Raw genomic sequence first — 21,115 nt, forward strand, 5'->3', positions numbered from 1 at the left:
AAGGTGTCTTGCTGCACTGTAGGACTCCTCTATGTTGTCCTTTTCTTGTCGCTCTGCTCAATATGACCAAAGCGTGATGCTTCTCTGCTGCTGTTTCTATGCGTTCATGCTCAGTGATCAGAAAGCATAAAAACACCCCTGGTTTTCTGTGTATTTTCCCTTTCCTTCCATCTCTTTCTTTTTCTCACTTGGACCACAATGCCTTTCAACATTTCTTTCAGCTTTACTTTCCAAAGCTTTCCACAGACTTTCTCCCCTAGCTATATATTTTGAAATGGAACTTATCTCTCATGTTAAATTGTTTTAACACATTACATCCAGTGGCATGATTGAGAGTCAAATAATCTTTCTGTGTACATCTACTAGCAAGGCCCATCTCCCTGGAGATTCACCCCATACAGTTGAAGTCAGAAGTTTACATACACCTTAGCCAAATACATTTCAACTCAGTTTTTCACAATTCCTGACATTTAATCCTAGTAAAAATGCCCTGTCTTAGGTCAGTTAGGATCACCACTTTATTTTAAGAATGTGAAACGTCAGAATAATAGTAGAGAGAATTATTTATTTAAGCTTTTATTTCTTTCATCACATTCCCAGTGGGTCAGAAGTTTACATACACTCAATTAGTATTTGGTAGCATTGCCTTTAAATTGTTTAACTTGGGTCAAACGTTTTGGGTAGCCTTCCACAAGCTTCCCACAAGAAGTTGGGTGAATTATGGCCCATTCCTCTTGACAGAGCTGGTGTAACTGAGTCAGGTTTGTAGGCCTCCTTGCTCACACAAATTTTTTCAGTTCTGCCCACAAGTTTTCTATAGGATTGAGGTCAGGGCTTTGTAATGGCCACTCCAATACCTTGACTTTGTTGTCCTTAAGCCATTTTGGCACAACTTTGGAAGTATGCTTGGGTTCATTGTCCATTTGGAAGACCCATTTGCGACCAAGCTTTAACTTCCTGACTGATGTCTTGAGATGTTGCTTCAATATATCCACATCATTTTCCTTCCTCATGATGCCATCTATTTTGTGAAGTGCACCAGTCCCCCCTGCAGCAAAGCACCCGCACAGCATGATGCTGCCACCCCAGTGCTTCACGGTTGGGATGGTGTTCTTCGTCTTGCAAACACCCCCCTTTTCCTCCAAACATAACGATGGTCATTATGGCCAAACAGTTCTATTTTTGTTTCTCCAAAAAGTACGATCTTTGTCCCCATGTGCAGTTGCAAACCGTAGTCTGGCTTTTTTATGGCGGTTTTGGAGCAGTGGCTTCTTCCTTGCTGAGCGGCCTTTCAGGTTATGTCGATATAGGACTCGTTTTACTGTGGATATAGATACTTTTGTACCTGTTTCTTCCAGCATCTTCACAAGGTCCTTTGCTGTTGTTCTGGGATTGATTTGTACTTTTCGCACCAAAGTACGTTCATCTCTAGGAGACAGAACGCGTCTCCTTCCTGAGCGGTGTGACGGCTGCGTGGTCCCATGGTGTTTATACTTGCGTACTATTGTTTGTACAGATGAACGTGGTACCTTCAGGCGTTTGGAAATTACTCCCAAGGATGAACCAGACTTGTGGAGGTCTACAATTTTTTTTCTGAGGTCTTGGTTGATTTCTTTTGATTTTACCATGATGTCAAGCAAAGAGGCAGTGAGTTTGAAGGTAGGCCTTGAAATACATCCACAGGTACACCTCCAATTGACTCAAATGATGTCAATTAGCCTATCAGAAGCTTCTAAAGCCATGACATCATTTTCTGGAATTTTCCAAGCTGTTTAAAGGCACAGTCAACTTAGTGTATGTAAACTTCTGACTCACTGGAATTGTGATACAGTGAATTATAAGTGAAATAATCTGTCTGTACACAGTTGTTGGAAAAATTACTTGTGTCATGCACAAAGTAGATGTCCTAACCGACTTGACAAAACTATAGTTTGTTAACAAGAAATTTGTGGAGTGGTTGAAAAACGAGTTTTAATGACTCCAACCTAAGTGTATGAAACTTCCGACTTCAACTGTACATACATGCATGCACTCAGCTCACTCCAGCATCCCTACCTTAACAACCTCCTTCGCATTCATACAACACTGAGGGAAACATTTTTGTTATAATTTTTTTGGGCTTACACCACCTGGTATTCCAAGATGGTCTCCCATCCAAGTACTAACCAGGCCCGACCCTGCTTAGCTACCGAGATCAGACAAGTTCAGGGTGGTCTGGCCACAAGCATATTTTTTTTGCCCATTTTCTCCCCGAATTACGATCTTGGCTCATCACTGCAACTCCCAAATGGGCTCGAGAGAGGCAAAGGTCGAGTCATGCGTCCTCCGAAACATGACCCGCCTGGCCGTGCTACTTCTTATCACACTCCTCGCTTAACCCGGAAGTCAGCCACACCAATGTGTCGGCGGAAACACCGTTCGACTGACGACCAAAGTCAGCATGCATGCGCCTGGCCCTGCCACAAGGAGTCGCTATAGCGTGATGAGCCATGGAAAGCCCCCCGGCTAAACACTCCCCTATCCCGGACGGCGCTGGGCCAATTGTGCACCGTCCTATGGGGCTCCTGGTCACGGCCGGCTGTGACACAGCCTGGAATCGAACCCCAGTCTGTAGGAACGCCTCAGCACTGCAATGCAGTGCTTTTGACCACTGCGCCACTCAGGGACACATTTTGACAGCACAAGAGTGCAGGGATGTTGCCAAAACAGATACTATCGTTTGATTTACTCTACATAGCACTTAAAATAGTTTAGTACTGTGAGTATTACAGTCGGTTTTGGCAACATCTCCACATTGTTAAGCTGTCAAAATGGTGGCCAAATGTTGATGCTCCCCCAAACGAGTTAGTCTAGGATCAGATAACTTCAGCCTTACTGCTTCTTAGACAAAAAAGTATACTTTCACCAACACCCCCGATAACACTTTACAGAAGGGACCAAAGGACATGGGGATCATACCACTTTTAAACAGAGAGGGGGAGGGGGCGTCTGTTCTGTAAAAATAAGGATGGGGATTGTTTGTTTTGTTATTTTATTTCCAGGGATAATCATTTATTCTATAACTAATTATAAATTAGCACGTGCTGTTGTCTGTAAACGAAATATGCATCCTGTCAGACATAACCATTGGTAATGGTTTAAGTTATAGTCTGGCTTCAGCTGCTATTTACTTAAAGGCGCAATACAGCCGGTTTTATATCAATATAAAATAATTTCTGGGTAACAATTAAGTACCTTACTGTAATAGATTTCTGTTAAAATGGGCCAAAATAGCAAAAAAATCTTTCTCAAGCAAGAATTTTGCTAGAACTGTCTGGGAGTGGTCTGAGGTGTTAGGGGAAAACGGAAAACTAGCTGTTATTGGCAGAGAGGTTTGGAACTCTCTTTGTTATTGGTCTATTAACCAATTTACCGCGTGGTGATGTCACCATGGAAAGCAGAAACTTCCTCCCATGCAAACCTGCTAATTAGAAGGTCCTGTGTAGATTGTATTTTCAACCAGCAACTATCAGCAAATAACACAAATCAAATAGTTTTATCAGTTGTACAATGTGATGCAAAACACAGGAAAAACTGAATTTTGACTACACTGGACCTTTAAGATTTCATAGGGTAACAGTACTTTATGGTGCTATGTAGTGTTTTTTTGTTGTTGATGAATTATAACATAATTATTAGGTATTCATGAAGTTATTAAAATGTTACCGTGTTAATTCTAAGACCAAAAAAACTAGTGAACAGGCAATTGTAAAGTTAAGTGTAATCAGAATACATTTATCTTGGATGAATCCTTTTTTTACTGGGATATTTTTCTTTTCAAGAAATAAGAAAAAATCCCTACCCATCCATGATATCCACTTAAACATAATAAGAAATTGATTTGCATTTCAGGTGTTTTGATGTCATCCCATAATAGATTATCAGGAGACAAGATTTAAATCCTGTTCTATTTTATCATAATATAAAACAAATTAAGAGATTGAGATGCTGACCTTGAAAATAACATTATTATTCTGTGTACTGCTGATCATGAGGGGATTACTTTTCAAATCACATAATGCCTCTATAAATGAATATCCCTCACGTACACTTCACACATCTAGATGAAAACCAAAGATCAAAATTCTCTCTTTTGTCTTTTGATTTCCCTTTTACCTGCAATGATTTAGGTCCCCACAATGAGTTGGTACAGTTGGTACCCGTTAGAATAGATGCTTTAGAAGGAGCCAAAAGACCAATCAGATGCATGGAGGGTCTTAGCCCTATAAAGGTTAAGGTCAGATTTAGTGTTATGGGTGTAGCTAGGGCCCTTCCTAAGGATACATTCTAATACTCACCCTCAGCCTTAGACCTGAGCAATGGCTCTGAGGAGTAACAACATAAGATGTTCCTCTAGGGACAATTTCTGTTTTAATTTGTTCCCCCTACCCTTAATCCCTTAGTTCCTGATGACATTTAGTCAAGGGTTTAAATGTAACCGTGTGTGTGTGTGTGTGTGTGTGTGTGTGTGTGTGTGTGTGTGTGTGTGTGTGTGTGTGTGTGTGTGTGTGTGTGTGTGTGTGTGTGTTTGGGAGCTAGTTGATCGGGAGGCATACCTTATGTCCCCTCAGGGTTAATTAGGGTGGAGACATGGATTTCTTCAAGACGTCAGTAGATGTCATATCAGACACAATAAGGATATGGTTCACTTCATTTAAATACGTGTCAGCAGCACTGACTTTAGCATGGGATGCCGTTTGACATCAGACTGACCATATGGGCATACGTTGATATGTTAAGAAAACAACAACGCCCAAGAAATGAATTATGATTGGAGACATATTGTGACAGATTGGAGGGCAGGGGGGCTGGTAAAACATAACATTATTTTAGTATTTGACCTCTTCTCTCTCAGTAACAACAGCTCTATAACTCTGTGCCAATATCAAGAGGGTAAAACAACTTGTTTTTCTGAATTGTTATTGCAATCAGTGAGAAAAATACTATTTGATTCAGGCCATTGTTACATACCACGATCCTCACCATGAATCCAATCATTCTATGATCTCTTTAATAATACATTTTTGTTTGTGAAAATTGAGACTCGGACAGGTGTCTGTTTGTGCGTCTGTGCATGTATGTGTGTATGTCTGCCTGTGTGTGTGTGTGTGTGTGTGTGTGTGTGTGTGTGTGTGTGTGTGTGTGTGTGTGTGTGTGTGTGTGTGTGTGTGTGTGTTGTTGTGTTTGGGGAGAGTGATGCGGGTATTATTCAACAGTAATGATTAATCTTACAGGACTGTTCCCAAAGTACAGATGGCTTTTGTGATATGCTGTAGGTTTTACAGAGGAGCAATTTCTATTTTTCCAAGCTGCCTAAGCGGCACCAAATTGTATACAGCGCTAAAGAGATGAAACTCGCAGTCAGATAGCTAAGTTTGTTAAGTTCAGGGGCAGGGAAAGGAGAGGGAGGGAGCTGGATGGAGTGAGTGAGCGATTGTGTGGGGGAGAGGAACAAATCATTTGTTCCCCCCCCCCCTATCCCCTCCTCCTCCTCTCTCTGGTAGTTCTTGAAAGAACAGCTGAAGAGAAGAGGATTAAAACAGATGTGCTTAACGTAAGGGCTCATCGACTTAATGTGGCTGGCCCAGAGATCATTGATTAAAAAAGCCATCTCTTTAGCCGAGGCCAAATCCAGCACTGCACTGATATGCTAGCTGCCTGGTGTGGGTCTCCAGTGCCAGGGGACAGAGAGGGAGCTGCCTTTGGGAGGCAGGGTGCCCGGCCGGCACTGGGTCTAGTTGTTCCCTGGCCAACCACAGATACACAGATTACACGGGTCAATTATACACTTAATCTGCCTCCTGGGGATTAGGGCCCAGCTCATTGATTGATTTGAAGTATTTCCGTTGACCTTGGTAGTTATCAGATCTGCGAGATTGCATTTTACGACGAAGTTAAAACGCTTTAATCGCCGCGCAGCGAACTGGTTCACGACTGGCAGGAGCAACGGAGGGGAGGGCAGGAGGGGTTAGGTTATATTGGGATTGAGGATTGAGGATTGCGCTGCTGCTGCTACTGTTGATCTTGCTGCTGGCTTGAGCTTGTGGTGGTGGTGATGATGAGGAGGAGGATAACTGTGACAGACCTGCTGCAATACCACTTCACTGTCCCAGACACTTTACCACTTTACAGGCTCCGGTCGCCAATCGCAGAGCCAAGTGAACAGTTTAATCAATTTGAGCTTTTTGTGCAGCACGCAAAATGATCTGTGGCAGGGTGGTTCAGGCAGATGGAGAGGAGAGCCAGGGTCTGATAAACAAGCTAAAGGACAGAAACAAGAGAAAGAAGGAAAGAAGACTCTAATTCGACCAAGGGTGATGACCCTGCTTTGTTTCTGTGTTGAGGAGATGACATACTTTCAGTCTTATTTGAGTTTTTTATAATACAATGAATGTATTGTATAATTTCTCGGGACAGATATGTGTGTGTTTCTATTTAGACTAGGATGTGAAAAGAAAGCACCTGTTTTGGTTGTTGTTTCTGTTTATCAGTCAGGGTTTCATTTTGGAGATTTTGTTTTTCACTTTTACTGTGAAAAAAGCCCATGTAGAATGAAATACTGCGTTGACCCTATTGAAGACTATACTATATTCATGAGATGCTACATTTAATTCATTTTTGGTTTTTTTTATGTTTTGTGTTGTTGATCTTCCTTTAACATATCAAATTACATCAACAGAAAAGCAAAGCAAACATGTTTACAATTATTTTTTTAAGCGTCATTGACTCTGGGAAAATCTACATAGTCACAAATATGGTTGAATAAATGTTTTTAGGAGGATGAGGACATGTTAACACAATGCAGGCCTGTCTTAGAGATATTTTTTATAAATTCAATAGCAAGAATAAGATGCATTTTTCCCATTTAAAGCCATGATACATCTCAATATGAACGCAGTACTGAGTTGATGTCCTCTTATTGTTTTTCATGCAAGTTAATAATCTCTTTATGTTAATATAAACCAATGGTGAAAAGAGGCTTTGGAATGGATAATGAAGAATCTGGACGATAGTAGGCCAGAGTAAAAGAAGACTAAATAAAACAAACAGGTAGTGTATAGACTCACTGCGACTGCTGAAAACATGTCAAAAGGTTTCGCTTCCTTTTAATGAAGTCTGTAAGCAGCTTAGACTCTTTATAATTACTGAGGGAGCATTTTGTTCCCCCCCATCCATCCATCCATCCATCCATCCATCCATCCATCCATCCATCCATGTACCCTCACTGTGATCTCAGACTCTGGCATAAATCCCTCCTGACCCACCCCAGAGGGCCAGAGGTCCATGTCAGTGGTCAAAACCAAATGAGGAAAGGAATGGATGAATAACATAAGACGAGGGAAATGGAAGTTAAATGGAGCCTTCTTTTATGTTGAGTGGGACAAGTCCCACTTTTGAGTGAAGGGGGGTGATAGGGTCGGTTGATCACACATATACACACACCATTTTCTCTGTTTCTCCCTCCTCTCTCTCTCTTTCTCTGTTTCCCTCTCTCTCTCCCTCTCTATCTAAGGGGAGGTATGGTGGCATTTGTTTGATTAACTTGTCTGACAAAAGTGACAGCTGCTTGCGGGTACATGTGGATGAGAGGCTCAGCGCGGGTCCCTCTTTGTACATCTGTCAGCGGAGAGGCAGGGGGAAAGGGTGAAAAGAAACAAATTGGTCCCAAAAGGCAGGCCATTCACCTTCTGCACCCCCTCTCTGCCCCCCGTCCCTCCTTTCCATTCAGGTGCTCGGCGGGATCCTCAAGTGCTTGCTGGCTTATTCCATTTCGTTCCCCCTATAGTCTGAAGTCCACAAGTGTTTTACCCATCATTCTGAGCCCCTCAATCCACCTCTAAGCAGCCTTTTGTAAGGAGTATGGCTCACTTTGCTCAGGCCTTTGCTTGGTTTTATTCACTGAGCTTTTCTTTCCTTTATTGTGTGTTTATTCAATGGCGCGGTGTAGCCCACAATTCCAACCGTTTAGTTCCTCAGAACATGCTCTTTCTCTCTTTTTTTAACCATGTTTTTGTAAAGTACTCTTATTTTGACACTGTAATCAGTTCAACTGACACTCACTAGTGTAATGTGACTGGCGTTTTTGTAAGAGACTCGGATTGCAACCGAAAATGTTCTCGCTTGCTTTCCTTTGATATAAACATTTATGTCAGTCTTGTGTTACATATGCACAGAACATTTATTGTTAGCCTGACTTATTTTACATTTCTTTAAAAGGGAAGGCTGACTATCTTAGCAATCTAGTAGTGGTTGGGCACACACAGAGGATTTTTGTTCCACTTAAGGTTGCGCTGAAGCGTGTGAATCGTTGGCCGGCCTCTCCTTTGTAGATGCGGCACAATCAGAACAGTTTGAAGCCCATAAACTTGCTGAGCCTGAAACTTTATTTCAATTCTGCCTTTCAGAGTGCTGCGCTCCCCTATGTTTAGAGAAGTAAAAATGAGAGTGGTGTGAGTGGAGCGCAGGGCGCTGGCAGGATCTGAGGGCCACAGCAGCAGTGGTGCTCGGCCAGCGTGGAGGGACACGGTATAGGGCCGTCAGCTTCCTGTGAAAGGACTGACTACCTATGGGATCAGCTCTATTTGGGGGAGGGGGGGACCTGGGGGTCACCGGTGTGAGTTACTATGGTAATTGAGTTCCGTCATCAATGGGCCTCCTCTCAGGAGCTATAAAGCAGACAATAACAGGCAAGCAACAGCGTTGAAAAGCAAGCAGGTAGGATTACTCTGCCCCTTTGTCGTAAGTGCATAATGTCTTGTAGTCAGATTTAAAGACTTCTCAACCCCCGGGTCCTCCCCTCAGCCGCCCGCTGGGGGGCCTAATTTAGCTGCCCTGGCTGCCAGCTCTCTCTGGGCCAGGAGACCAGTGTGGACAGCTCTTTTTAACCACTAACAAAGCCCTGTAGACACCCTGGCCAGGAGTACTGGAGAAAGGTTGTGCCTTTGATCGGCCCTACCACTCTATAATGGATTTATGAGGATTGTTTTGTTTTTATTTTAAGGAGCTTGGAGAGCAGAGGCTGTGTGCGTGCTTGAGTGAATGCACACGCGTGCATTTGTGTGTGTGTGTGTGTGAGAATTAAAAAGGAAAAGTATTGGTGCATAATGTCTCTGTGAAACACAGCGGCCTCCCCTCTCCTTTAGATGTAAGCCTGTCACTTTGCATTAGCATCGTCGCGGCAACAATCATCATTCCATGCCTCCCGCTAATTGCAGACACAGCTGGGTCCCAGCAGGACACCTACTACACACCCCAGCCTTGCACCAACCAGGCCCAATCTGTGGAGCACTAACACACACACACACCACACCTACTACAAGATCCTACCCCAATCAGGCCAGATCCAATCTGGTCTGTAGCACTGACACATACACAATCACATGCACACACACAGACACACGCACACAAAGGCACACACACACACATCACCACCAGCAAGGGCGGAAAGAGGCAGAGTCACAGGTTGCTTGTAATCCCCCTATCCCCCCCAATGGAAGGGCCCCGCCTCTCCTCCAGCATTCCTGCTTTTTTTGTGTGTTTTTTGGGGGCCCAGGACAAAGGCCTAAGCCGACCCCTTACCAGTCCTCTGTCCCAGTCTTGCAAAGGAGTAGTGGGACTGGTGTATGTGTGTATGTGTGTATGTATTGGGATACGAGGGGAGGGGTATGCAGATTTGAACTGAATTCTGTTGGTTGCCCCCCTGCCAGGCGTTATGGCTTCCTGTAACATGTCATATATGAGTGTGAACACCAGGTTTAAGGCGGGGTGTTGTGTGTGGTGGTGTTTGGTGATGTGTGGTGGTGGAGGGGAGTGGGGGGGTTGGTGTTGCAGGGGGAAGGAGGTTGCACTGCCTCCCAGCTCTTCGCCCCAAGGGAGATGGGACCTGCAGATGTTTGTATGTGTGTAATGAAGCAGTGGAACCCCTATCTGTAGGCACACACTCACACACACACACACAATCCTCCAAAACCACCTCCATTATCCAATCCCTAATATCAGATGGAACTTGTTAGAGTTTCACAGTGTCACAGATTTGATCCTGACATTATATATTCAGAGCCATATTGCACATGTTTTGGCTGTCAGCTATTGCTAGCGTCCTGCTGATCCCAATCGAGCCTAAAAAGAGTTAGTGCCTGGGTGTGGTCATCTGCTCTGAGGGATTTGTTAGGGTTTGTTAGTCTGTTCAGAGTGGAACAAAGCGAGAGTGCCATCACTGTTCATTTCACAAGCCTGGCATCAGAGTCTGTCTCTCTCTGAGTTTCCCTTGAGCACCACCCCCTCCCCTCACACAGACACACACACACACACAAAAAAAGAAAAAATCGGACCTCTCTGAAATGAAAAATGGATGGCCCTCCCTTCAGCAAAATATATTTTACCTAAACCATCCCTGAACATTTGAAAAAGAACAAGTGACCCTCCCATATACCCAAAATAATAATTAGAACATGATATCGTTAACCCTCATTTCTTGGACAGACCAGAGCCTTAGATATGCAGGTTTAGAAACTGTTCATTGTCCTGTAAGCATTACATGGCAACGCAGGATTTTTGATAGCGGACAGGGCTGCGGGCCAGAAGGTTGTGGGTTCGCAGACCACCGTGGACAAGAGTAGAGGTGGAAAGATCTCCTTTATAGTAAAAGCATTACATGAATCTATCATCATATTTGCAGGTCCGAGAAAAATGTGCATTTAATAAAAATGTCTTGCAATTCTACGTCATTTTACATATTAGCAGAATATGTTTTAATAACACACAAATTACCGAAATTACAGGCTAAGAATGGACAGAGATAGGCCTATGTGTTCATCTCATCATATTTCTTCAATGCCAAATCAGTGTCTTGTTTGCAACGAAACTGTCCCTGTTTGCAAATAATACAATCTGAGACATCATTAGGGAATCTGAGCATGGTAGGCTACTTTCAAAAGTTATGCATACCTTTCCACCCCAGACAGAATAGGCCTACCGACACAGAAAAATGTAAGATTTAACTGCTGGCCACTCTTCTTCCGTAGCTTTTTATCAAATTAAATTAAATTTTATTTGCCACATGCGCCGAATACAACAGGTGTAGACATTACAGTGAAATACTTACTTACAAGCCCTTAACCAACAATGCAGTTTTTTTTTTAAAGAAAAAAAATTAAGAAGAAATTGTTAAGTAAAAAAAATGTAAGCAAATAACTAAAGAGCAGCAGTTAAGTAAAATAACAGTAGGGAGGCTATATACAGGGGGGTACCGGTACAGAGTCATTGTGCGGGGGCACCGGCTAGTCGAGGTAATTGAGGTAATATGTACATGTGGGTAGAGTTAAAGTGACTATGCATAAATAATAAACAGAGTAGCAGCAGCGTAAAAGAGGGGGATGGGGAAGGGTGGGGAGGAAGTGCAAATAGTCTGGGTAGCCATGATTAGCTGTTCAGGAGTCTTATGGCTTGGGGGTAGAAGCTGTTGAGAAGCCTTTTGGACCTAGACTTGGTGCTCCGGTACCGCTTGCTGTGTGGTAGCAGAGAGAACAGTCTATGACTAGGGTGGCTGGAGTCTTTGACAATTTTTAGGGCCTTCCTCTGACACCACCTGGTATAGAGGTCCTGGATGGCAGGAAGCTTGGCCCCAGTGATGTACTGGGCCGTACGCACTACCCTCTATAGTGCCTTGCGGTCGGAGGCCGAGCAGTTGTGTCGTCGGCAAACTTAATGATGGTGTTGGAGTCGTGCCCGGCCATGCAGTAATGGGTGAACAGGGAGTACAGGAGGGGACTGAGCACGCACCCCTGAGGGGCCCCCGTGTTGAGGATCAGCGTGGCAGATGTGTTGTTACCTACCCTTACCACCTGGGGGCGGCCCGTCAGGAAGTCCAGGATCCAGTTGCAGAGGGAGGTGTTTAGTCCCAGGATCCTTAGCTTAGTGATGAGCTTTGAGGGCACTATGGTGTTGAACGCTGAGCTGTAGTCAATGAATAGCATTCTCACGTAGGTGTTCCTCTTGTCCAGGTGGGAAAGGGCAGTGTGAAGTGCAATAGAGATTGCATCATCTGTGGATCTGTTGGGGCGGTATGCAAATTTGAGTGGGTCTAGGGTTTCTGGGATAATGGTATTGATGTGAGCCATGACCAGTCTTTCAAAGCACTTCATGGTGTTTCCCTAAAAGCTGTCTGGGTTTAAACATCTTCTCTTGTACAGAAAGTGAATAGTTGAATCAATTGATAGTGATAGAATTAGATTACTTCCCAAGCAAAGTACATGTTATGTCTCCTTGGCTATAGAAGGTTGAAGCTTAGCCTCTAAATGTCAAAGAAACGAAACAATCATATCCCCATATGCCACGCATGTCACTTCTTCCCGGATATGTTACAGCTTGTTTCTAGCATAAAGCATTGCGGACCAAAGTGCTGTTGTAGATCACTTTATATGATCGGATCCGTTTTATTTTCTTCAAAATCTTAAGATAAAAAGGGGTGTGCCTGTGCTTTTTGCCATTTACTTTAATGAAAATAAAAATATACAAGAAATAAATAATTATATTTAGAGGTTATGAAAGTGAGAGAAAGAGAGGAGAGCATGTGGAGGCTAAGGCTGACAGGGAGAGATGGAAGGATGGCGGAGTGAAAAGAGGAGAGTGAGAGAGAGAGCAGTCACAGCAGGCCTGGCCTCTCGGCGTGGGGTCGTGCTAGGGGCGAGATCACAGCCCTGCTGCCATGGCGATTCCTTCACAGGCACAGAGCGGCAGAGAGGAAGCTGCCACAGTGGTACACATGCAGCAGGTTCCCACAGTGATTCACCCCGCAGAGAAGGCCTTTACGTTGTACTCTTACTTACCCCAGCACAACTCCAGGGAGAAGCTATACACCAGGGTTCCCCAACTGGCGGCCCGCCAGCCAACTTTGGCCCGCTGGCGATTGTATTTGGCCCCTCAAGTCAGGAAAACATCAAATGTTTAATTGTTGGGCATTAAAGACTGTAAAAACACCAGCAAATCAGCTCCAAGTGATTTTAATTTTGGAAATCTGTTCCAAAGTATTTCCATGCATAATAGCGAGATATGTGATCGTGTACAAATGTAAACAAGGTTTAAAATGTAAATTTTTTTGTCAAATATATCTGTTTGGGCTTCTTGCATATCAATTTGTAGTCTACAAATTATTTGTAACTATGTTCCGGCCCCCTGACCATCCACTCAAGAATAAATCGGCCCGCGGCTGAATCTAGTTGATGATCCCTGCTATACACTGTCACCTCCTAGAGAAGGAACTGATGATGTGTGTACTGTTGTCATATGTTCACTTGAAGCATGAAGTACTGTATACTGATAGCTACTTTTTATCTAGCTCCCTGGTAGAGAAGGTGCCTTGTGGCCTGAAAAATGGTTCTCATATACATGTACATGAGTATAAAAAAAGGACACAGCAGAAGGCCTCTCATTGACAGTGTGAGAGTTCCAGCAACACAAACTCAGAGTCACCCCAGAAATGTCCCCCTCCTTTCTTCTCTCTGCCTGACGGTTGAGCGCTAGTCCACTCTGATTAGCATCAGCCTGCCCTGATCATTACCAATCAATTAGACTTCAAACAGGACTCAGCCCACAGATAAACATCTGGAGTCTCTTGGCTAGCTACTCCGGTTATAGAAGAGGTGCTTCCAGTTCACTCTCCCCTCAGCTGAGAGAGAGAGAGAGACAGCAAGAGGGAGTTAGTTAGTCAGAGGGTAATGAGTGAGTGAAAAAGAGACTGAGAGAGGGAGTTGTTGAGATGGAGAGAGATACTGAGAGGGAATGAGAGGGGGATGAAGACAGAGGATAAAGAGTGATAGAGACAGAGAGAGGGCATGAAGGAGTGAGAGTGTAAATTCCTATGAAATGCTGGTTCTGCTCTGTTTTCTGTATTCTGGTTGTCTTATGTGTGTATACGTGTGTGTTTTCTGTATTCTGGTTGTCTGTGTGTGTGTACATGTGTGTTTTCTGTATTCTGGTTGTCTCTGTGTGTGTGTACGTGTGTGTTTTCTGTATTCTGGTTGTCTCTGTGTGTGTACGTGTGTGTTTTCTGTATTCTGGTTGTCTGTGTGTGTGTACATGTGTGTTTTCTGTATTCTGGTTGTCTGTGTGTGTGTACATGTGTGTTTGTGTGTGTGTCTGTTTTGCTGGAGACCGCTGTGTTTGTGTGTTGCAGCAATGGTACACCAGCACCATGAACCTCCTGGGTACGTGGCTGACTGACCGAATGGACCTACAGCTCCATGTCTACCAACTCAAGATCCTCATCAGAGTAGTCAAGGTAAGTCAGGCTCAGCCAACAGGCCTCTTCCTGGGCCTCCCAAACCAATTGGTCATTCATTCAAAGTAATACATCAAGGTTCACAATCAAATACTGTAGAAATATTTAATTTCATTTTTTAAATACAGTTTTAAAATTATCTTAATCTGTAACCCATATTGAAGGAGTTGTGACCTACTGTACCTTCTCATGGCTTGATAAGAAGCCTAGTACTGACAACCATTGGTTCTCTGCCCTGTGTTAATATTTCAGCGTGATGTTGGTGCAGTGTGAGCAGTAACAAGTTTTACCAGCATAACGTCATGTCACACATTTATTTCTGTTCTCTCAGAGAGACTGTCTCCCTATACATGCAGTAGTGACTGGTGAGGGCTGATAAGTACATGCATGGGATCTGTCCTCACATGCGACATATAGTTTCAGTGCCTTGTGAATTGATGATTTAGTACAATAATTAGTCTTTAGGATGTCCCCGGAAAATCAGGAAATTGTAGACTAAGTCGTCAGGACGTTGTGTAATGGTCCCCTGGAAGTTTTGACTAGTTCCCAGTTTGTCCAGTGGACATCCTCGAGGATGTTATTAGGACGTTTTTGGGACGTTGTGTCATGGTTCCCATGAGGTTTTGTCTAGTTCCCAGTTTGTCCCAGGGATGTCCCGAGGACGTTTTTAGGACGTTCTTGGGACGTTGTGTCATGGACCCCAGGAGGTTTTGTCTAGTACCCGGCTTGTTCCTAGTGATTCAGGAGTAACATTAAAACAGAATAATATGCCCCACCAACATTAGACAACTATACTGAAAAACCCAAACTCAAATACAGTTGAAGTGTGAAGTTTACATACACTTAGGTTGGAGTCATTAAAACTCGTTTTTCAACCACTCCACACATTTCTTGTTAACAAACTATAGTTTTGTCAAGTTGGTTAGGACATCTACTTTGTGCATGACACAAGTAATTTTTCAAACAATTGTTTACAGACAGATTATTTCACTTATAATTCACTGTATCACAATTCCAGTGGGTCAGAAGTTGACTGTGCCTTTAAACAGATTGGACATTTCCAGAAAATGATGTCATGGCTTTAGAAGCTTCTGATAGGCTAATTGACATCATTTGAGTCAGTTGGAGGTGTACCTGTGGATGTATTTCAAGGCCTACCTTCAAACTCAGTGCCTCTTTGCTTGACATCATGGGAAAATCAAAAGAAATCAGCCAAGAACTCAGAAAAAATATTGTAGACCTCCACAAGTCTGGTTCATCCTTGGGAGCAATTTCCAAATGCCTGAAGGTACCACGTTCATCTGTACAAACAATAGTACGCAAGTATAAACACCATGGGACCACGCAGCCTTCATACCGCTCAGGAAGGAGACGCGTTCTGTCTCCTAGAGATGAACGTACTTTGGTGCGGAAAGTGCAAATCAATCCCAGAACAACAGCAAAGGACCTTGTGAAGATGCTGGAGGGAACAGGTACAAAAGTATCTATATCCACTATAAAACGAGTCCTATATCGCCATAACCTGAAAGGCCGCTCAGCAAGGAAGAAGCCACTGCTCCAAACCGCCATAAAAAAGCCAGACTACGGAGATCGTACTTTTTGGAGAAACAAAAATAGAACTGTTTGGCCATAATGACCATCGTTATGTTTGGAGGAAAAAGGGAGACTTGCAAGCCGAAGAACACCATCCCAACCGTGAAGCACGGGGGTGGCAGCATCATGCTGTGGGGGTTTTTGCTGCAGGAGGGACTGGTGCACAAAATAGATGGCATCATGAGGAAGGAAAATGATGTGGATATATTGAAGCAACATCTCAAGACATCAGTCAGGAAGTTAAAGCTTGGTTGCAAATGGGTCTTCCAAATGGACAATGACCCCAAGCATACTTCCAAAGTTGTGGCAAAATGGCTTAAGGACAACAAAGTCAAGGTATTGGAGTGGCCATCACAAAGCCCTGACCTCAATCCTATAGAAAATGTGTGGGCAGAACTGAAGAAGCGTGTGCGAGCAAGGAGGCCTACAAACCTGACTCAGTTACACCAGCTCTCTCAGGAGGAATGGGCCAAAATTCACCAAACTTATTGTGGGAAGCTTGTGGAAGGCTACCCGAAATGTTTGACCCAAGTTAAACAATTTAAAGGCAATGCTACCAAATACTAATTGAGTGTATGTAAACGTCTGACCCACTGGGAATGTGATGAAAGAAATAAAAGCTGAAATAAATAATTCTCTCTACTATTATTCTGACATTTCACATTCTTAACATAAAGTGGTGATCCCAACTGACCTAAGACAGGGAATTTTTACTAGGATTAAATGTCAGGAATTGTGAAAAACTGAGTTTTAATGTATTTGGCTAAGGTGTATGTAAACTTCCGACTTCAACTGTAGCTGAAATATGTTAATTAAATCGCCCGAGGCGAATAAAACGGTTGCCAACATATCTCTAAAAACCACTTACCTTAAAACCCCCATACCATTTAATTACTTTACTGGTTTGGGACACCTGGGACCATCACGTGACAAAAAACCTCTAGGGGACCATGACACACCGTCCCAAGAACGTCGTAAAAAGGTCATAACATGGTCCTGACATGGTCCTCAGTGACGTCCAGGGAACTAGACAAAGGTACCTCAGAGAACGTTCCCTTGGGACCGTCATGCGACGTCCTAAGGACTAGTAAAATGAAAGTCCTGAGATTGTCCTAAAAAGGTTGTGACATGGTCCTCAGTGACATCCTGGGAACTTACAGGGAATTACACAAAGGTCCCTCAGAGAACGTTCCCTTTGGACCATCTACATAAAATGAAAGTCCTGAGAACGGCCTAAAAAGGTTGTGACATGGTCCTCAGTGAGGTCCTGGGAACTTACAGGGTACTACACAAAGGTCCCCCAGAGAACATTCCCCTGGGAGCATCATGAAACGTCCCCTTGTGGTCATTGAATGTCCCATGGATAACGTCTCTCTGAAACCCCTTTAAGGGACCTAATGGGAACGTTGCCGAATGTCCTTAGGACATCCCCTGTTTGTGGGGATGTCTCTTTGGGGAAAATTGTACACGTGGATAATTTGCTAAAGGTGTCAAATATTGTGAACCATTAAGTGTCCTCTTCTCCTTGTGTCCTCTCCTGCATTTTTCCTGATCTAAAAAACACATGCTAGGTGAAAGCATTGTAATGCCTGGGAAATTGTTGTCATCTATTAAATGATTTAATGATTAAGATAGAGGAAAGGAGACAAGGAGAGGAGGCCACTCTAAACAATCGAGAGTCACCTAAACATTGCAGTGCATTCCTGGCTTCATGTCCTCTCTTGCCTTAGCAACTGACTGAGAATGTTTCCTCTGTGTGCTAGTCCCAACCCTGACCCTCTCTACTCTCTTGTTCCAGAAAAAGTACCGTGACTTCCGGCTGCAGGGCGTCCTGGACTCCACACTAAACAGTAAGATGTACGACACGGTGCGGAACAGACTGACCCTGGAGGAGGCCACGGCGTCGGTGAGGGAAGGAGGGATGACGGGCATATCCATGAAGGACAGTGATGAAGACGACGATGCTGACTAGATCAACATCACCGGATGGAGCCTGTGAATCAATGCATGTACGAACTGTGTTAACCACTGGACCAATCTTATAGGTTTATTATTTTTCTCTGTCAGATAGAAATACCCAGGAAGGAACAACAATATTAAAAAGTAATAACTGAATACATAAATTATAATTATATTAGTAATTATAATTATAAAATATATATATTTATGTGTTGAACTGAAAAGTGTAGGTGTTTTACGAAAAAAGTTAGCATTCGCCTATATTCACTCCTGAATGTTCCTAAGCAATATGGAGAACCATGTGTATGCGATGTTGAGTACCATGATTAGGGATAATGCTTGGTGTGTACCTGTTGAATGCAAACCTGTTGAGGCGCTTTGTTAACGTACTGTGAATACAGTAATGGTACATTATTGTGAGGAGGAGAGTAAGACCTCCTATTGTTCTCATTCATCTCAGAGCAAATATCTACTGCCTAAAGGGAACCAAACTACAGACAGCCAGACAACCTGTTTGTATCTAGGTTACAATACATTATAAAAAGTAGCTATCCATTCTCTCTCCTCTCATAACAACATCAATGTAGAATTTACTTTGTTGACTCAATTAAATACTCCAACATTTTCCCTCACTGGCAAAACATTTCGCCACCTTTTTAAATAATGAGTTGTTGTTTTAGAAATGCAATATTTTAATTGTTTCATTGTTAAGTCTTGTTGACGTATTTATTGATTGTTTTTTTGTTTTTTAAAACATTTTAGATTTTTTTCAAATATGTTATATTTTAGTTATAATAGTACTTAGCACACAAATATATAATCACAAAGGGAAAAGAGACTTTATTCTGTGTCCCCTATACTTCAGCCATTCCAGGAGATGATGTGTTTCCACACTTTTATATCTTTATTGTGAGAGATGATATCTGCCAGTTTTTTCTCTGCCGCTGATGTTGTTTTGTATATACACACACTGTACATTGCCGTGTGTGCAGTTACTGCATGTCCCAGGTATCCTCTTTTCTCCAAAAGCGTGTTTGTTCTCTGTGTAAAGTTACTGGTGGAGTAATTTTGCTTCTTCCTTATGGGAGCCTATAGAACTGGGGCCCACAAAGTGAAAATAAAAGTATCTGTACAAACATACTGCTTTTTGATTTGTTTTTTGTTGTTGTTATTGGTGTTGTCTTGTACAGTCCTGAGGGGTATACTATAAAGTAGGATCAATGAGTTAGCCAGCTAACTTTGATAAACATCCAGAAATAACTATAGATTTGTTACTTAATGAAGAAAGCTAAACGTAGATACAGTATGTGTTTTTGGTTGGGGACTCATTTAGACCATGCTCATTTCAAGCTTATCTTTCTGGGGGGAAAAAGGATGTTCTTTCTGAATATTTAGGCAAGTTAGTTAGCCAACTCCTTGATCCTGCTTTGTAGTATACCCCTCTGGAAGTAATATTAATGTTACTTCTAGGAAATGTAACTAATCTGCCCATACAAATTAGTGTAAAGATTTAGTGTTAGTCATGTTGTGATGAAAATGTAAAAGAAAAACAAACTCAAATTGAACCTGAATGCACAATACATTAACTAAATATACAAAGGTATGTGGACACCCCTTCAAATTAGTGGATTCGGCTATTTCAGCCACACCCATTGCTGACAGGTGTATAAAATTGAGCACACAGCCATGCAATCTCCATAGACAAACATTGGCAGTAGAATCGCCTTACTGAAGAGCTCAGTGACTTTCAACGTGGCACTGTCATAGGATGCCACCTTTCCAACAAGTCAGTTCGTCAAATTTCTGCCCTGCTAGAGCTGCGCTGGTCAACAGTAAGTGCTGTTATTGTGAAGTGGAAACGTCTAGGAGCAACAATGGCTCAGCCGGGAAGTGGTAGGCCACACAAGCTCACAGAACGGGACCGCCGAGTGCTGAAGCGCGTAGAAATTGTCTGTCCTCGGTTGCAACACTCACTACCCGAGTTCCAAATTACCTCTGGAAGCAACGTCAGCACATTAACTATTCGTCGGGAGCTTCATGAAATGGATGTCCGAGCAGCCGCACACAAGCCTAAGATCACCATGCGCAATGCCAAGCGTCAGCTGGAGTGGTGTGAAGCTCACCGCCATTGGCCTCTGGAGTAGTGGAAACGCATTCTCTGGAGTGATGAATCACGCTTCACCATCTGGCAATCCTATGGACAAATCTGGGTTTGGCGGGTTTGCCAGGAGAACGCTATCTGGCCGAATGCATAGTGCCAACTGTAAAGTTTGGTGGAGGAGGAATAATGGTCTGGGGCTGTTTTCATGGTTCAGGCCCCTTAATTCCAGTGAAGGGAAATCTTAACGCTACACCATGCAATGACATTGTAGACGATTCTGTGCTTCCAACTTTGTGGCAACAGTGCTCTTGTGGCTGAATGGTGTAAGTAAGCATTTCACTGTAATGTCTGCACCTGTTGTATTCGGCGCATGTGACCAATAAAATTTGATTTGATTTGATTTGATTTGAATGGAAGCAAGTCCCCGCAGCAATGTTCCAACATATAGTGGAAAGCCTTCCCAGAAGAGTGGAGGCTGTTATAGCAGCAAAGGGGGGACCAACTCAATATTAATGCCCATGATTTTGGAATGAGATGTTTGACGAGCAGGTGTCCACATACTTTTGGTAATGTAGTGTATTTAAAAGCCGGCTGTTTTAACCCCTCATCTCCCCCTCCTCCTGTCACAGTGTTGTCCTAAGAAAATAGTCTGAGATTAGTGTGTTGGATTAAAGCATTACTCATCTTGAGAGTTTATAATACAGCCCAGAAGGAGATTGGAAGAATGGCCAAAGATGATATGCACTTTCCCAGATCTCTTCCACCAGATTAAAATTATTCTGCAAAAAGAAATAAAAACCAGAGCCAAGATGACAGATATCAGGGGATTAAATATAATAAAGTCACAAATTAAAAGAAGACTGGATATTTTTAATTATGTCATAGAAGAAGGGCAAACAACAAATCCTTAGAAGAATTGAGAAAAACAAGATTTAGTCCCAGTATTGTGGGAATGGGGTGATTCAAAACAACAACAAAAACAATCTTGTGTCTCATTCGAGAACAAGGCTATGGTTTGGTTGAAGGGTGACAACATAGTTTGTCATTTTGGAGAACTGACAGTAGATATTAATTGTACTGTACATGCAATATTTACATTATAACACATTTGTTTAGCTGCTATAGGTTATAGGTATCACTTTTTG

General features: G+C 42.9%; 1 protein-coding gene and 1 pseudogene across 8 annotated transcripts in view; one reads left to right on the forward strand and one right to left on the reverse strand.

The window, feature by feature from the left end:
* LOC121578793 (calcium-dependent secretion activator 1) overlaps window positions 1-19,009 on the forward strand; it is a 172,673-nt gene extending 153,664 nt beyond the window's left edge. For all 8 annotated transcript variants that reach the window (XM_045223688.1, XM_045223692.1, XM_045223687.1 and 5 more), the window contains 2 exons: window positions 14,213-14,317; window positions 17,709-19,009. In XM_045223688.1, coding sequence (XP_045079623.1) covers window positions 14,213-14,317; window positions 17,709-17,882 — 279 coding nt within the window. In that variant the 3' untranslated portion in view covers window positions 17,883-19,009. The remainder of the gene's footprint in view (window positions 1-14,212; window positions 14,318-17,708) is intronic.
* On the reverse strand, window positions 2,118-2,226 carry LOC121578836 (annotated as a pseudogene).
* Window positions 19,010-21,115: the final 2,106 nt, after the last annotated feature.

Source organism: Coregonus clupeaformis, chromosome 12 (assembly GCF_020615455.1).
Source record: "Coregonus clupeaformis isolate EN_2021a chromosome 12, ASM2061545v1, whole genome shotgun sequence".
NCBI classification, from domain to species: Eukaryota; Metazoa; Chordata; class Actinopteri; order Salmoniformes; family Salmonidae; genus Coregonus; species Coregonus clupeaformis.